Here is a 17,000-nt window from a genome sequence, read left to right as displayed (position 1 = left end):
GGTCATGCTTTAATGTAATTTTTTGCGATTGAATTGAGCGCTTACGTCATTGCGATGACGTTTAAAGATCAAGCATAATTGCGCGCACTTTCTGATAGCCAAAATGAATTGAAGATAAGTGAGAGCCTCAAGGCGAGAACACTTGTGGTTGAAGAAGGATCCTTTAAATCGAGACAGAGGAAGGAAGGGTTTAAAGACGCGCTAGCGAGGTTGCCCCACACTGACGCGTTATGCCCGCACCTTCCTCGACTGTGTGCTGCTTCTTACTCAACTACACATGCCTAATAAGATGCACGAGCGTGTATGATCAATACTGTCTTGCTCAGTTGACGATGCCCGCTTCTCTGTCGAGTCTCGCCTTCTCTTTTTTCGCCTTTTGGATGTCGAGCGACATCTTCACAGGCGCCACGCCTGGCGTTTCAAACACGGCGTCGATTTCTTCCAAACTTAGTTTGCTGGTCTCTGGGAAAACGAAGTACGACGCTATAACACATGAGATTTCTGAACAAGCTTATCAGTGTACCAAGAAGACTCACCGACTAGCTGGAGCGTGTTGTATATGATGTACACACACCAGATCTTGTATCCCACCTTTGAGATACCAATGGAGATTCCATAAGCTTCGATAGCACCGCATGCGCCTTGAATGACACCATACAGACCCATGCCTTTCGCACGAAGAGGCAAAGACAGGATCTCGACCGGGTAGAGGTTGTGCCTGAACGATCCCAATCAGTAAGCGCCCTGACTACGTCCAGGTCCGAACTTACATCGTTGCGATAAAAGTGGCGCTTATGACCTGGAACATGAACATCCACATTATCGTGAGAGCCGATGTTGTACTGGATGGCTTCAGGCTGTATTGCCAAGAAGTTATTGTGGCAGCTGTTTGCATGCATACGATACCAACCAGGCCGGCGAAAATGAGCGTTCGGCGCTTGAAGTAGTCAACAAACCAACCACCAATCGCGGTGAATACAAAATAGGTTGCGGTCAAGCCGAGGTTCACACCGAGTTGCGTTATAGGCGCAGTAACCTGGAAATGTGAGCGGAATAATCTGTGTAGAGGAACAAACTGCATACCCCAACGGTCTTGAGCGCAGGTGTCAGGTAGTACGATACAATACTGTCGAACATGTCAGCTAATGCGTGTCTGCTAGGCCAACGAACCATCTTACCCTCCTCCATTCCATGATTGAAACATCGAATAGAGAACAAGGACAAGTAACCGGTAACGAACAGTCTTGGTGACAAAGACAGCAAAGTTCCAAGATTGCCTAAAGCCTGTGCGAGACGTCTCTAAAGACTCTTCGATTTGCGAGGTAACGATGTCGACAATAGGCTCATCCAGAGAACCCGAAGTAGTTTGATACTTGGCGATGACCTTCCTCGCTTGTTCGCGCTTGCCTCGGAGCATCAGGTATCGAGGCGATTCTGGTGTGATGAAATAGATAAGCGAGCACACGACAGCCGGGAAAAACATCTGTAAGAGCAATGGAAGACGCCATGACCAGTTGTTCGTCTCACTTTCCGCCATCCTTGTAGTTCCAATCATTCCGGCGTTCATGGCCACGCTGCCAATCTGGAAACAGGCCCCGAACAGACCCACAATACGCCCACGGAGGTGAACGGGAGCGACTTCGGCGATGTACTGCGGCGACGACATGAGTGCGCTTCCAAATCCGAGGAAGAATCGACCAGCCATAAAACAAGACATATTTGGAGCAAGTGCCTGCATAAGCGCAGCACATATGACGAGAGCATTGCCGAGAAAGTTGACTCCTCGGCGGCCGATTCTGTCGTTGAGGGCAAGGAATGGAGCGCCGACCACAGTACCAATCCGCATCAAGGCCGTGATGTGTGCGAATTTGACTTTGAATGTCAGTGCGCATTACATTTCACACAACGCTCGCCCACTTACCGCCATCGATCTCGATGTTGAAAAATTTGTGCCAGGCCGGATACGCGTTGATACCACCTGTTTCCCGGCATGATCAGCATCATCTACCATTGACTGCACAGCTTCGGATTGGATTCACTTACTGATGACAGCCCAGTCAACACCATAACCTGCCTGATTGCAACCTTGGAGGAAGATAATCAGGCAGATTCTGAATCCAGTCGCGGTCCAAAATCTCGGCATCGCCTCCTTCGATATGCGGAGAAGGTCCTCATCCGTGATGCGCTGGACAACCATCTCCTCGGTTTGAAGAGCACCAGCTTTCTCATCTGTCACATCATGATGGAACGACTTGATGTTCTCCTGCGGAGCCATCGTGGCAGTATAGGCGCTCTCAGCAGCGACAGTATTCAAAAGTTTGTTCAAGGATCGATGCGCAACTCGTACACCAGGCGGAGTTGCAGTCAGATATGAATAACTTTCTCAGAAGTCCTTCAACCTGCAGGCCCTTGCAGTAGACGAAAAGGCGGAGAGCATGGCTCCGTCTAGATCGACATTACCAAAGCATGTCACCTCATGTTCACGCTGCGGATCTGCAGCCCCATGGGGAAGCATGCACATTGGGCGTTTAATCCACAACTCATAACGAACCCAGCTTCACCTATTGGGCTAGCCTGAGGAGCAAGATGTACAGGATCGCGGTCACACGTATCGGCCTTGCGTTTGTTGATCGCTTCCCACACAAAGTTATTCCGTCCAACCACTCTTCAGGGCGCGCAGCTCACGACAAAGAAGTGCATAAATGCTGGCACTGCGAAGTCCAGAGCAAGGAGAAGGATCCGACCACCCCAGCACACCCGTGAGATTAACCGGTGGTACATCGCTTGTGGACCAATCCCCTCTCAGACACCCCATGCTACGCTACGACTCCCCCGCATCTGACTGGGATAGCGCCCTCCCGCTTGGTAACGGTCGCCTGGGTGCCATGGTCTATGGAGGTGTGCACAGAGAAACGCTGCGCTTGAACGAAGAAAGCGTTTGGTATGGAGGGCCGATGAACCGCACTCCTGTTGGAGCAAAATACCACCTAAAGCACTTGAGGGAACTCATCCGCGCTGGAAAACATCGCGACGCCGAAGCCTTGGTTGGGAAACGCTTCCTCGCTACTCCCAAGAGCATGAGACATTACGAGCCACTAGGCACGTGCATGGTCGACTTTGAGTATCCCAATGAGCAATCAGGCTCTGGGTCTACCGAAGACGTTGTAAAGGACTACCGAAGGAGCCTCGATCTTGCACGAGCTGAGACGGTAGTGCAATATACTGTCAACGGAACGCAAGTGCGTCGCGAGGTCATCACAACGCACGCAGACAATGTCATCGCGTTCCGTGTTGTAGCTTCCAGGGAGGTCACCTTCAGAATCAGCTTGACACGTATGAGCGATGTCGAGTGGGAGGTCAATGAGTTCTTGGATTCGATCGAAGTGATCGATGAACGTATTGTACTGCACGCAACGTCTGGTGGCAAAGGCAGCAACAGCCTGTGCCTTGTGGCAGGAGCGCAGATCCATGGTGAAGGAGCTATTCAAATCGTTGGTCGTGAGTTGGAAGTCACAACAAAAGAGGCATTAGTGGTTCTTGCTGCCCATACTCAGTATCGTCATAGCGATGTTCAGCAGGCGGCGATGTCAGATCTGGAGATCGCGCTGCGAACTGGTTCCGAGAAACTTTGGCAGCGACATGTTTCCAACTGGCAAAGTCTGTTCAATCGTATGAGCATTCAGCTCTTTCCAGACAACACACAGCTCGCAACGTCTGAGCGGCTGAAGAACACTCGTGACCCTGGCTTGGTCGCACTGTACCATACATACGCGCGATATCTTCTCTTATCGTGCAGCAGCTCTTATCCCAAAGCTCTGCCAGCCAATCTTCAAGGCATATGGAACCCTACATTCCAACCGCCATGGGGCTCAAAGTTCACCATAAACATCAATCTCCAGATGAACTATTGGGCTGCACATGTGTCTAATCTCTCGGAGTGCGAGCTACCGCTATTCGAACTCTTGGAACGCATGGCCGTCAATGGCAAGCGAACGGCATCAGAAATTTGGGGATGTCGTGGATGGTGTGCGCACCACTGTACCGATATCTTTGGCGATACTGAGTCGCAGGATCGCTGGATGCCGTCCACTCTCTGGCCTCTAGGCGGAGCGTGGCTTTGTACTCACGTTTGGGACCACTACAGCTTCACGGGCGACAAAGCTTTGCTTACCAGGATGGCACCTGTGCTTAAAGGCTGCATTGACTTCCTACTGGATTTTCTTATTGACGACTCCAATGGGCAGTACCTTATCACGAACCCTTCCTTATCACCCGAAAACACATTCCTGCACAAAGAAAGTCAGGAGAAAGGTGTGTTTTGTGAAGGCTCTACCATGGACATGGAGATTATTCGGCAGGTCTTTACACACTTTCTTCTCATTTCCTCTGTGCTCGGGGCCCAATGCGCATCGCAAGATTGTGTGTCCGCGGTTGAGTCTGCGCTATCCAGACTGCCGCCGATCACTATCAGTCCAAAGACTGGCACTATTCAAGAGTGGGGTTTGAACGACTACGAAGAGACTGAACTCGGCCATCGGCACGTTTCTCACCTTTATGCACTTCATCCGGGCAACACGATCACAACCTCATCTGATCCGACACTTGTCAAGGCCGCCAAGAAGACGTTGGTACGGCGCCTCGAACATGGAGGTGGTCATACTGGGTGGTCTAGAGCCTGGCTTATCAACTTCTGGGCTCGACTACGACAGCCAGCAGAGTGTCAAAAGAACATCAAAGCGCTACTGAAGGATAGTACCTTGCCGAACATGTTAGATAATCACCCACCCTTTCAGATCGATGGAAACTTTGGAGGTGCTGCAGGTATCACTGAGTGTCTTGTGCAGTCGCATGAAGAGACGCAGTCTGAAAACACAGGATGCTCAGCTAGACTTATACGTCTGCTTCCATCTTGTCCTGCTGAATGGAAGAAGGGCAAGATTCAAGGTGTACGATGCCGTGGAGGGTTCGAGATTGACTTCGAATGGGAGGACGGGCACATCCATGATCCAGTGCGCATCAAATCATTGTTTGGACACGAAGCTATACTTGTCTTCCATAGTGTAGGGTCTGATGCCCTGGACACAGGTGTTAAAGTCAAGGTTCCTGCAGTTCAGGGCGAACATACCATCAGACGCGATGTCTGAACGAGGTTAGACCTCTGACATCATCTTCGAGTTAGGAAGGGTCGACACAGCCATTCTCGATACAACGAACAAGTGTGCTATACAGAGCATCAAGATGTCAGCAAACGACCTCCAAGATAATCTTCAGAAGAATAAGAATTCCATCTTGAATGAAGGCAACCTTCTCGGATCTCTACCTTTCGTTCATGACCAGTTCCTTCTCTTTGGCGATTCGATCACACAAAGCGATGGCGATCCCACGCTCGGCTTCAGTTGCTATCAAGCTCTTCAACATGGTACGAGCATTTAAATATACTTAACCTGAGTGTCTCGGGTTACGCGGCTCGACTGATCATGTAGATTATTCAAGACGCATTGATTTTGTGAAGCGTGGCTTCAGTGGTTACAACACAGTCAATGCATTGAGCATATTGCCCAGAATAATTCCCAACCCTGAGCAAGGTCGCGTCCGTCTCATCGTAAGTACTCTCTAGATATCCGAGATGGAAGAGCCATTGCTAATGGATAGCAGAGCATCTTCTTTGGACCCAACGACATCTCGTTGCCAGACACAACAGGTCAACATGTACCTCTGCAGGTATTCGAGGAGAACCTACGACGCCTGGTCGAGCATCCGAAAATCCAGGCTCACGAGAACATCAGAGTACTATTGATCACGCCGCCGCCGATTGACGAATGGGGTTTCGATCATTGGGACGAACCTGGAAGGTCGGCGCGGACGGCCGTGACAGCGCAACAATATGCCGTGGGAGTCAAGAACGCTGGTGAAGAGATGGGTGTGGCCGTTGTGGATCTGTGGGGCGCGTGCATGAGGGAAGCCACAGTGGGGTGGAATGCTTCACTTCGCAACGAATGCAGTGTTGAGCTTTTGATGCCAGGTGACAAGCGGGCGGAGCGGAGCGATGTTCTAGCGCGACTATTGTACGATGGTGAGTACTCTAATCAAGCATCCAGCTCAGACACAGCACTGACTAGTGGACTACCTAGGTTTGCATCTCAGCGGAGATGGTTACAAGATCTTGTACCAGGAGATCAAGAAGACAATCATCCAGGCTTACCCTGAGCTTCGCCCATCCAAGATCCCGGTAGCGCTCGAGCCTTTCTTCCCGGAATGGTTCGAGGATAACGCGCCTTGGTGAGCGCAAGGGTGCAAGCAAAAACCATACCGAATGCTTGCGATTGTTCACTTAGCGAAATATCTTAGTCCAAGAAATCAACCCGTAGCAACATTGATCATCGTATAGCATGCAGATTTTCGGTCACGTTTGCTCCGGACGCGAAGCTCCTCATTTCCGCCAATGACGCAACGCTCACCCGCATTTACGTACCGTACCGTAAGAGCTTACCACGTCGAGCTCTCTACATATTTTACCTAGCGCGAATGTTGATCAACAACAACTGCGGGTGAGGGGGCACATTAAAATAGTCATTCTACCGGATAAACCCAAAACGGCACTCCGGGTGATAGACCTACCTTCAACGACAAGCATTCAGGCGACTTGGAAACACTGCCTTCAGCAATCCTCATCAGAGACACAAGCCTCTACTTATAACGAGCACGTCTGACCGAACATCTTGGTTTCTCTGTCAAGAAACGAACCATGACTTGGACACACAACTTCGATGAGTCGCCAGACGCGGAACTCAAGGACACTCTACGAAGAGACTTCCACTGGGGTTTCGCAACCGCTGCCGCTCAAGTCGAAGGCACCTGGAACAAAGATGGCAAAGGCGAATCAATATGGGACAAGTTCTGCCACACGCCTGGCAAAGTAAAAGACGGAAGCACCAATGAAGACGCAACTCGCGCATATGACCTCTACAAACAAGATGTCGCCTTGATGAAAAGCTATGGCGTAACCGCATACCGCTTTTCCCTCTCCTGGTCTCGTATTATTCCCCTCGGCGGTATCAACGACCCTGTCAATGAAAAGGGCGTTGACTACTATAACAACTTGATCGACGAGTTGATCGCAAACGGCATCACCCCCTTCGTCACACTGTTCCACTGGGACACCCCTCAAGCTCTTGAAGACCGCTACGGCGGCATGCTGAACCAAGAGAAATACACACCAGACTTCCTGCGCTATGCATGTCTCTGTTTTGAGCGTTTCGGCGACAGAGTAAAACACTGGATCACCTACAACGAACCCGGTGTGTACACGCTCGCCGGTTACGCAGCAGGTGTCCACGCACCCGCACGCTCCTCGTTCCGCGAGCGCAATGCCGAAGGCGACAGCTCGACAGAGACTTTTATCGTTGCGCACACAGAAATCGTAAGCCACGCCCGCGCAGCGAAAATCTACCGCGAGGAGTTCAAACCGCACCAGAAAGGGCAAATAGGCATCACGCTGCACGGCAACTACTCCGAGCCTTGGGATGTCAACGACCCCAAGGACGTAGAAGCCGCGCAACGCGCTAGAGAGTTTGAGATAGCATGGTTCGCCGACCCGATCTACGGCTCCGGCGACTATCCAGCCAGCATGCGCTCTCAGCTCGGCTCGCGACTGCCCACATTCACAGACGAGGAGAAGTCGATAGTGAAAGGGAGTAGTGATTTCTACGGCATGAACACATACACGACGTTCTTTGTGCGCCATCTTGATGGGGAGGCGGATATTAACGACCACCTGGGCAACGTCGAGAAACTGGACACTAACAGTGAGGGCAAGTCTAGAGGCCCGGAGTCAGACACCTATTGGCTGCGCACAGCGCCCTCTGGCTTTGGGAAACTGCTCCACTGGATCTGGGATCGATACCACGTGCCCATCTACATGACAGAGAACGGGACGACGGCGAAGGGCGAGCATGTCAAAGCTCCCCCGTCCGCCGAAGTGTTGAACGACACATTCCGCGTCGACTTCTTCCACAGCTATCTTCGTGAGCTGGCGCGCGCTGTGCAAGATGGCGTCGACATTCGAAGTTATTTTGGATGGACGTTTACGGATAATTGGGAGTGGGCGGCGGGATTTGAGGATCGGTTCGGGTGTACGTGGGTGGATTTTGAGAGTGAGGAGAAGACGAGGTTTCCTAAGCGGTCGGCGTACTTTCTTGGAGACTATTTTACGCATTTAATTGCGGAGGGATAGGGGTCGAGGTGTGCATGCGGATCACGGCCACAGATACAAGGTTGGAGTTTTGCGTACATCGTGAGTGATTCTTGATCAACAAGTACCACTGTACTCTTTGTTGATTTCCAGATCTACAGAGAAGCTTCGTAGCAAGAAAATCACTCGTGCACTACGGCGTACTTGCTTTTCCCCCTAATCTTCTTCCCGTAGATATAGAACAAGTATGGAACAGGCACGAGCACCGCACTGATACCCCCAAGGATAGTCAATGTCCAGTGCACACCCATATTCTTGTAGAACGGGATCCCCACAACCGTCATGCCACCCGCTGTAACATATCTTACCAACGTAACGCTTGTGAGCGCACTCGCGGCATACATCTCGTAGCTATCGATGATGTACTGGTAACTCGAGATGAACACACACAGCACACCATAGCCAAACAGCACGCCAGCGAGAATCGGGGACCAGATAGATATATGCGAGTAGCTCGTCCAGCCCATCCAGAACAGGCTGATGGGGATAGCTGGTGCGCCGAACATGGCGTACCACAATCGAAACTCTGGAGGAAGACGGGAGCCGCCTCGTTCTTGGATGGCTACCACATCGCGCTTTGCCCACTTGTAGATAAGGGGGACCCAGAGGGATGCACCGAATAGCCCAATGGCGATATTAAGAAAGCAGAGACCGGTTATGCCTTGAGAGGTGCCGTGGGTAGAGCCGAAGATGTAGTCGTAGCCGTCGAGGAAGCTGAAGAGGACTATGTATATGACTGTGAGATACAGTGTGACTAACAGGACGATGGGCTCCAAGGTCAGCAGAAAGGGGCGGTACAAGGCGGTGCCGAGACGATGAAGGAAAGGCTCGCCGCGAATCTCCATCTCAGCGACGAAGCGCTGGTCGCCTGTGACTTTGCGAAGATGCTGGGCTTTCCATGCGAGGAGCACAGGAGCGTAGGTTTCCGGCTGGAAGATGACGACGAGGATAAGTACCAGACCGGACATGATAAGGGTCGTCCATTCTACCCAGCGCCAGGAGACGGACGTGCTTTGCGCGATGAAGCCTCCCATCACAGGCCCCATGACCGGACCAAGGAAGGCAGCATTAGCGAACATTGGAAATGCGAAGACGCGCTCCATCGGCGTCCAGAGGTCACTAATAGATCCTCCTGCACACGTCAAAGGCGTGGAGCCGAAGAAGCCGGCGAGGAAGCGGAAAACTAGCTGTTGTTGAATGTTCTTCGCGAGTCCGGAGGCCATGATGAAGATCATGTACGTAGTCAGTGTAATGATGTAGACGGGGTTTCGGCCTAGTGTTTCGCTGAAGGGGCCTGCAAAGAGTGCGCCGACGCCGAAGCCTATCAGGTAGAGGCCAGTCGCGAGGATCTCCACAACATCGCTGACGCCAAACTCTTGCGCTGCTCTAGAGGTAGCTGGGGAGTCGATAGAGGACGCTACGCCAACGACGAAGCCGATCAGGGCAATCATGGCTGTTGCGCAGATCCGTCTAGTGTAGCTCCAATTCTGGGGTTTCGAAAGATCATTGTCGCCTTCAAATGCCACAACGAAGACTTTCCCTGCATCTGCTCCTCCTTCGTTCGTGCGCCGGTCACGGACAGCGATGCCTGTCAGTGCTACGCCGAGTCTGGTGCCGACGGAGCGCGCAGTCGCTACACGACTTAATGCACGGTTGGCCTCCTGAGGCGGTTGTGTGAGGTAAACTTCCCGACCTGCTTCGGCCTCCTCTTGCATGTGTTGCGCGTCTCTCCCTTCTATTCCGCCGCGGCAATGCTGTGATGCGCCAGCATGTGGGATAGCTGTTTCTGGAAACGCTGCGTCCTTCTCGATATCGACATGCTTGAGATTAAGCGATTGCTCTGACTGCGATGCCGATGAAGTTGATGCCGATGAAGTTGATGGCGAGGTGCTTGGTGATGGTGCCCGGGCTGGCTGACCGGCTCTTTCTCCAGTTATGGATTTCTCGTCGTGTTGTGCATGTCGACTATACTGCTCTTCTGCTTGCTTTCGAAATCTTCGGTATTGCACAATTGACTGCATGTTGGAGGCCTGGGGGTGTCCCGATTCGTTTCGATGCCGCGGAGCCGTTCAGATGTCCGTAGTCATTTGAGGGCAAAATCTCCAACTTACACAAGCTCCTGGGAACGAGCTGCTTTGGTATGAAGCGACCAGCAGACAATCACTACAGTTTTACAATTGTAGCACACCCATGATCTTTTGTCTGATTGCAGATTTCTAAGCTCCCGCACACGCATCATGGAAAAATTGTTAGCCAACATGACGTTTGTGGGTCGCGATAGCTCCACTTCACACGCTCGCAGTAAAGCTCACACTGATCGTCAGGGCTGGTCGCGCTGCCGGACGCTATTTCTGTTATTCCCGGCAAGTTCTCTGAAGGCTCGTCCCGGAGAACGATGGTTGGTGTCCGGAGAAGTCTGGCCGCCTTCGGCGATGCTGATTTGTAGCCGGAGATGATGACCTAGGGAGTCATGACCCTCCACAAGTACAAGAGCGTGCACTGGAAGATGCTGACAGATATATATGAGAAGCGGCGCGAATGAAAAATGAGAGAGACTCAGCTGCATCCCCTAAGAAGCCTGTCCAACGACGAGATGGCAGTTTCAGAGTTCGGTTCGCTCGCAACACATCGGCATCTCGCCGAAGAGGCTGAAAAGCTTAGGATGTTGGTCTGTGCACTCTCGCAGATCAAATGGGAGGCTGGAGGTTGAGCCTCATGATCGCACAGCCACATATCAAGAACATCTGAGGGACTAACTGTTCTCCGGATACTTCAACATCGCAATTCTCCCAACCTCTTGATTGCAGTCTTTATTGACCTCGTATCAAGTCCCACACGCGCACCGAGCGTCGAAGATCATCTCCTCCGTGCAGTCGCCGTCAATTACAACGCCATCCGTCTTTCCGTTCGCCGTTCGTCTTGTCTTATGAGAAGCGGAGATGTCCAGATACTTCGATAGGTGAGGTCTTTTCTTGTGTCATCTGCTACGGAACGCAAGGCACACAAGGTGCAAACGGGCCGCGTCACATGCCGATTTATCCGAGCACTGTTATACATCTTGCTCCCTGACCCAGACTTCACTTCTCCATCCCTCAAATCCCGCAACAAGACTATTATGATGGACAAGCAAGCCACAGACAAGGAGATGCTGGGTAGGCGATCTACTGATCGATCTACATCAGCGCAATTGACATATGACCTGGAACGCTCAGCGGCACGCAGACGGTCTCTTCACAGCAAGGTCCTCATCGGCGGACTCATTACTACTGTAGTGCTAGGCCTCGCACTCGGACTCGGTTTGGGGTTGACCATCGGTCGATATGGTCGCAGTTGAAACAGCAACTCATATCCTCGAGTTACACGTCTACAACGAACTGGTTTTCTCCCGTAGGTGGTTACAACTGCTTCTGCACGCTTGCACTTGCTCAGCCGCGCCTGGAGCTGCAAATTGGCGTTCCTCAGCAAGCCACCAAATCAGAGACCAACACCGAATATAGGCGCTCTTTCCTGCAACACCACACCATCTCAAATCAGATCTAGGAACGCCAACAACACGGGTCTGGAGAAGAGATCAAGCTCAGCTACGTACTCAGGCCCCAGATAGCTGGCTTCGTTGCATTGCCATCTTAATTGGCATGGTACCACCCCTCTGATGCACGAGGAATTCGCGCACCTACGTGTCATCTCCATCTGTCGGCTCCAAGAAGACGACCATAAATACCCCTCTTCGTAGTGGGGGGCCACCCAAAGTTGGCAGCAACACACTAGCTCGCCAGAAAAGGGGCTTTTCACAGCTCACCGGGAAACAAACCCCCTGCACAAGGCCATATCAACACCGGGACTCGACATTCGCACAGTTCGCAAGGGCTTTGGTAATATCTGAAGATAAATATGCCATATCTTGACAGCTCTCCACGCTCAAGTCTCTTGCTTCGACGGCCACTAGTATGCTCGCTGCAGTCGGCATCGAAGTGTCGCAACACCAACCCAACCTAACCCTAAGGTGCAAAAGGGGCCCAAACTCATCCCAAACTAGTCCTGCCATCTCTTCATCTTCTGCGACAGACCAGGCCCCCAGACCAGAGTCGTACTACAAGCCACAGTCTCCAGGCGGGACTGAACACTTTGGAACAACGTCGACAAGAGGACCGACAACAATTGTCTCCACTACCAAAGACAAACATATCATGGCTCGACTTTGCCCACGCGCGGGTCCTCCATGCTACGCTTACCGCAAGCATGCTTGTGGTGGCCGTCATTCCGCAATGGTGCGTAGACAGGATGCAAATGGACCTGGGTGTCGCATCGGAGTTCCTTCCCTTGAGCAGTGGACGACCTAGAATCGAGCCTCTGAACGAGTGTGGCGACTTAGGGCCATAGCACTGTACAAACCAATTAGGATTTAGACGACGAGACAGACACTGTGGTCCTCTAGAAGAGAAAAGTAACAAGAGCTGTCGTATAGCATTTACATATCATTAAGTCTTACTCATATTCCGCACCCGCTCGATGCCCCAGTGAAGCCCACAAGTGCCCTGAAACCTCGTAACTACCATCGCAGTCCCTCCGTTGGCGACCTCACTATGAAACCTCCGCAATATTCTGCCTCTCAATAAAACTTTCCTGACTCGCATCCCTGCCCACGCGCCAATACACGTCGGTATAATCCGCACAATTCATCTCCCTGAGAAATTGCTCATCGTGCGTGATAACCAGGAGCTGGAAATTCGCCTGCTTGCGTCGCATCTGAATAATCTGACTCAAACTCTGCGCCAACCCCTGAATATTCTGCTGATCCAGATTCGTCGTCGGCTCATCCAGCGCAATCAAGCCGCAATTCGTGCCAAAGCACTCCGCAAGCGCAAGCCGAATAACGATAGACGCGAGCACCTTCTGGCCCGCCGAGCAGCGCCCCCGCATGTCCATCTCGGTGTCCTGCTTGACCATGACGACGCGGTAGTTGTAGGAGCGATTGCCTTTGGCTTCGGAGTCGCCCGCGATCCGGATCGTGTCCACGTCGGTGCCTTGGTAGGCGTTGCGCCACAGCTCGGCGATGATGCGGTTGATTTCCTCCATCTTGAGCGCGTGGTACTGGATGATTGCTTTGTCGAGGGCGCTGGCGTAGCGGCCGAGGTCTTCGATGGCGGCTTTTGTCGTTTCGACTTTGATGTGCGCTTCGCGGTAGCTGGATGCTGCGTTTTCGTAGAGTGACTTGTATTCTTCCATGAGCTCGGTGAGCTGGTCGTCTTTGTTCTTCATGTCGCGCTCGACCGAGGTTTTCGAAGTGTTGAGCTGGTGGTACCGTGTGTCCCAGTACTGGGCTTCGCGTTCGTAGTGGTCTTTATCGCGCTCGGCGCCGTGTTCTTCGAGCTTTTCAATTTCTATTTGAAGAGTCTCCAGGGCACGTTTGGCTTTGCGGTAGCGGAGGTTGTCGCTGATGGAGCGTTTGGTCATTTCGGTGTCGCGCATTGTATCTTCGATTTTCTTTACCTTGCGCGTGACTTCCATCATTTCGGACTCGATGCGAGCGATTTCGCCTTGCAGATTTTCGATGTCTCGGTGTGTGCGTGCAAGCTGTTGTGGGCCGCCGCGGTCGATGTAGGCGTTGATCTCGCGATCGGCCTGAGTGAGTTGGCGAACGCTGTCAGAGAGCTTCGAAGCTTCATCATGTGCGCGCTGAACCTTCTCGTTGCCTCGACGATTGATTTCATCGTAGTTGTACTGAGTCTGCTCAATCTCAGGAACAAGGCTCTCAACTTCTTTGTCGAAGCCGCGCATGGTCTCGCGCTGTTTGTTGTTCTCGGTCTTCAGCTCCTCGATTCGGTCAGCTAGTGCACGCTTCTCCTTCAACTTTGACTGTGCGTTGTTCAGATCAACGTTGATATCGCGGATTCTGATCTCCAGAGTTGCGATGAGGTTTCGTGACTTGTCTCGCTCGGATGTGAGCTGGTCCAGGGCGTTTCTAGCATTCCTGCTTTCGTCGGTCACCTTCTTCAAGTCTGCTTGGACAGCATCAATGCCTCTCGACAATCCAGCGGTCTTCTGCTTCTGGGTCAGATCCTTGACCTGCGCCTCGAGTTTGATGATCTCGTTGTAGTTGTGGACAATAGTCTGAACGTCTCTTGAAAGAGACTCTACGTCCTGCCTCTCTACCTCCAGATCGTGGATGACAGCATCTTGATCTTCTAGTTGCTTGTTGGCACCGTCACGCTCTGTCGACAACTTTGCGAGATCTTTCTGTAGTGCGGGAATTTCAGTGTCGCGTAAGCGGATGGCCAACTCGTAGCTGGGTTTAGCATTGCGAGCAGCTTCAAGTTCAGCTAGCAGCTCCTCGGCATTGTCTCCCTGCATGTTGATCTCAGCTTTCTCGATGATCCTGTTCAATTTGTCGATGAAGCCAGCAGTGGTGAATTGTTGAGATCTATCGTCGTGAAGGGCTCTGGCACACAGCCGGCATGTGTTATCACGCTCCGCGGTCATTAAACACTGTCGCATGTACTCAATTTGCGCCTCGAACTTTGCCTTGTCCGTAGATGTAGCGTCGTAGTCATCTTCAAGCTGCTGCAATGTCTCATCGAAGTCGGAGATGTCGTCCTTCTGGATGGCCCCCTTTACGGTTTGCTCGTACTGCTGCAACTCTGATCGCTTTTTCTTGACCTGTGATTCCAGACTTGACATTTGGAAGTTGACGTTGTCTAGCTTTGTTTGTGCGATATCACGTCGTGACGTTGCTTCTTTGACTTTGCTGGTTTTCTGTGAGAGCACGCTCTGGAAAGTGGTCTCCAGTGTCAATGGATCCCAGTCAGAGTCGACTAGCTGAGAGATGCGCTTATTGTGAACCTTCTTCATCTTCTCAAGGCTGTGCTGCTGTCCTTGCAGTTCGTTCCGTGTATAGTCGATGGACGCTGATTCACGAGCCTGCTTTGTGGCATCTCCAAGCTCCGCGGTCAGTCGCTCCTTCTTATCCTCTAGTGTCCGTACAGTCTCCGACGCTTCCTGTATTCGCTCATCGAAGCGACCAGAAGCTGTGTCCGAGTTCGCATTGCCCAGACGCTCCTCGGTCTCGCGCTTCTTGTCCTGCAGGATGGCTTCATTACCTTCGTCGGCCTTGATCTGGTTCATTGACCGTTGTAGATCCGAAATACGCTTGTCGTTGCCTGTGATCGCTGTTCGCGCAGATTCTTTGCTCTGGCTTAGGTTGGACTTGCGTGTATTAAGCTGGTTGAGATCGTTCTGCGCTTCGCGGAGCTCACGCTGCGTGTCTTCTCGAACGCGATCGAGTGTCTTGTTTTGGTCACGAGACATCTTGCCTAGGACCTGCTGGAAGTCCGAGATGTGCTTGTCGGTTATCTCGTAATCGTAGCCACGGATGCTATGGCGTTTGGCAGTCTCTTTGATGAGGTTCTCGCGCTGTTGAAGCTGACGATCGTGCTGCTCTTTCTGCGCTTCGTACTTGCCGATCTCGCCCTGCTTCGCACCAAGCGAGTTCCGGCTTTGCTGCAGCTCGTCCTTGAGGTCACCATACTGTTGGCGAAACTCATCTTGCTGAGTAACATATGTCGCGATCCTCTCCTCGTACTGATCCAACATCTCTTGCAGCTCGTTGTCTGACTCGGCCATCTGCTTCAGGTTGTCTTGTAAAGCATCGACGCTGTCTTTGTTGGCGTTGAAAGTGATGCGCTTGCCGTTCAGCTGTGCCACAATCTGTTCGAATCTTGCCGCATGGTTGTAGGCCTCGTTGGCCTTCTGCTGCGCCTCTGTGCACTCTCCGTCCACCTTCTCATACTCGCCACGGAGTTCCTCGATCTCGTCGAAGAGCGCGGCTTGTCGCTTCTCGCTCTTCCCAGCTCGGTCTTTATCCTCCTTTGCGTTTGCTTCGATAATCTTCAGTTGGCCAAGCTCGTTGCTCCGTTCCTTGCGAATCATCTTGATGTTTTCGATGGCTTTTGTGTACTTCAGCGCCTCGAAGATCTCATCGAACTTCGTCTTCAGGGTCTTAGCGTCACCCAATGGCCACAGGCTCTCTTCTTGATGGCAGAAGATGACATTGTCGAGGATGGCCTTGGACACACCAAGGTATTGGGGGATGATCTGGTCCAGCTCGGCAACACGAGTGGAGATGGAGTGCTTCTCGCCGTCTTTCAGCATGAGCAACGACCCCTCCAGAGTCTTCTGGCTGCGTGCATTCTTCTTGACGGTGACTTGCAGGTTGCGGGTAGCGACCATGCGGACACCCGAGGTTGAGCGGAAAGACAGCTTGACCTGCGCCAACAGCTCTTTCTCGTTGCGCAGCTTGGGGTCATGAATGAAAGCACCGCCTGTCTTGCTGTTTGGTGGAAAGTCACCTGTTGTTGCATATCTCAGCGATTCGATGATCGTCTGGGCACGTGTCAGTCACATTGCTTTCGGCCACTGCAGCGTACGCACTGTCTTTCCCGAGCCGTTCCAGCCGACAATGAGCGTGAGCGGGGTGGTGAAGACAATAGTCTCTCCTTTCTCTGGCCCAAAGGAGCGGATGCCCTGGATCATCATGCGGTCGATTTTCGACATGACGGCGGTGTGGGCTGCGCTCTCTCGTTGGGTCGTTGAGTGAGCGCCCTCGCGCAGCTGATGTCGGGCGAAGATGCGTTGATGATCGTCACGGAGAAAAGGCGCGTCTGCCTAACGCGTCTGCCTTTCGCGCTTCCACGTGACCTGTCAGTGCCCCAATTCAGCCAAGCGTCAGCGTCAACAGAATCACGCGGTGCCG

General features: G+C 52.3%; 6 protein-coding genes across 6 annotated transcripts; 3 read left to right on the top strand and 3 right to left on the bottom strand.

The window, feature by feature from the left end:
• Positions 1-322: 322 nt before the first annotated feature.
• On the bottom strand, positions 323-2,275 carry BU25DRAFT_442861 (general substrate transporter; the record flags this gene model as incomplete). The annotated part of the gene is made up of 7 exons (XM_033709328.1): positions 323-483; positions 537-718; positions 771-1,036; positions 1,084-1,126; positions 1,179-1,872; positions 1,922-1,978; positions 2,044-2,275. 7 exons carry the CDS (start codon positions 2,273-2,275, stop codon positions 323-325), a joined length of 1,635 nt encoding a protein of 544 aa, XP_033557214.1.
• A 471-nt stretch (positions 2,276-2,746) lies between these two features.
• On the top strand, positions 2,747-5,312 carry BU25DRAFT_479593 (glycoside hydrolase family 95 protein). The gene has a single exon (XM_033711030.1). The coding sequence runs from the start codon at positions 2,814-2,816 to the stop codon at positions 5,142-5,144; it is 2,331 nt and encodes a 776-aa protein (XP_033557213.1). The 5' UTR covers positions 2,747-2,813; the 3' UTR covers positions 5,145-5,312.
• On the top strand, positions 4,810-6,521 carry BU25DRAFT_479589 (SGNH hydrolase). The gene is made up of 4 exons (XM_033711029.1): positions 4,810-5,419; positions 5,484-5,602; positions 5,656-6,073; positions 6,132-6,521. The coding sequence occupies exons 1-4, from the start codon at positions 5,239-5,241 to the stop codon at positions 6,281-6,283; spliced, it is 870 nt and encodes a 289-aa protein (XP_033557212.1). The 5' UTR covers positions 4,810-5,238; the 3' UTR covers positions 6,284-6,521.
• Positions 6,522-6,661: 140 nt separating this feature from the next.
• Positions 6,662-8,259, top strand: BU25DRAFT_479582 (glycoside hydrolase family 1 protein). Its single transcript, XM_033711028.1, has one exon. It carries the CDS (start codon positions 6,746-6,748, stop codon positions 8,231-8,233), a length of 1,488 nt encoding a protein of 495 aa, XP_033557211.1. The 5' UTR covers positions 6,662-6,745; the 3' UTR covers positions 8,234-8,259.
• Positions 8,260-8,388: 129 nt separating this feature from the next.
• On the bottom strand, positions 8,389-9,867 carry BU25DRAFT_318463 (MFS general substrate transporter; the record flags this gene model as incomplete). The annotated part of the gene is made up of 1 exon (XM_033702227.1): positions 8,389-9,867. A coding segment is annotated over one exon (1,479 nt), but the record flags the coding sequence as incomplete, so codon positions are not given.
• Positions 9,868-13,255: 3,388 nt separating this feature from the next.
• Positions 13,256-16,966, bottom strand: BU25DRAFT_200177 (uncharacterized protein). Its single transcript, XM_033701094.1, has 3 exons — positions 16,679-16,966; positions 13,742-16,630; positions 13,256-13,685 (listed from the first exon to the last, which is right to left on the bottom strand). The coding sequence occupies exons 1-3, from the start codon at positions 16,799-16,801 to the stop codon at positions 13,626-13,628; spliced, it is 3,072 nt and encodes a 1,023-aa protein (XP_033557209.1). The 5' UTR covers positions 16,802-16,966; the 3' UTR covers positions 13,256-13,625.
• Positions 16,967-17,000: the final 34 nt, after the last annotated feature.

This window comes from Macroventuria anomochaeta, assembly GCF_010093625.1.
Source record: "Macroventuria anomochaeta strain CBS 525.71 unplaced genomic scaffold BU25scaffold_40, whole genome shotgun sequence".
NCBI lineage: Eukaryota > Fungi > Ascomycota > Dothideomycetes > Pleosporales > Didymellaceae > Macroventuria > Macroventuria anomochaeta.
Note: the sequence above shows the minus strand (reverse complement) of the source record. Positions and strands in the feature narration are given on the sequence as shown.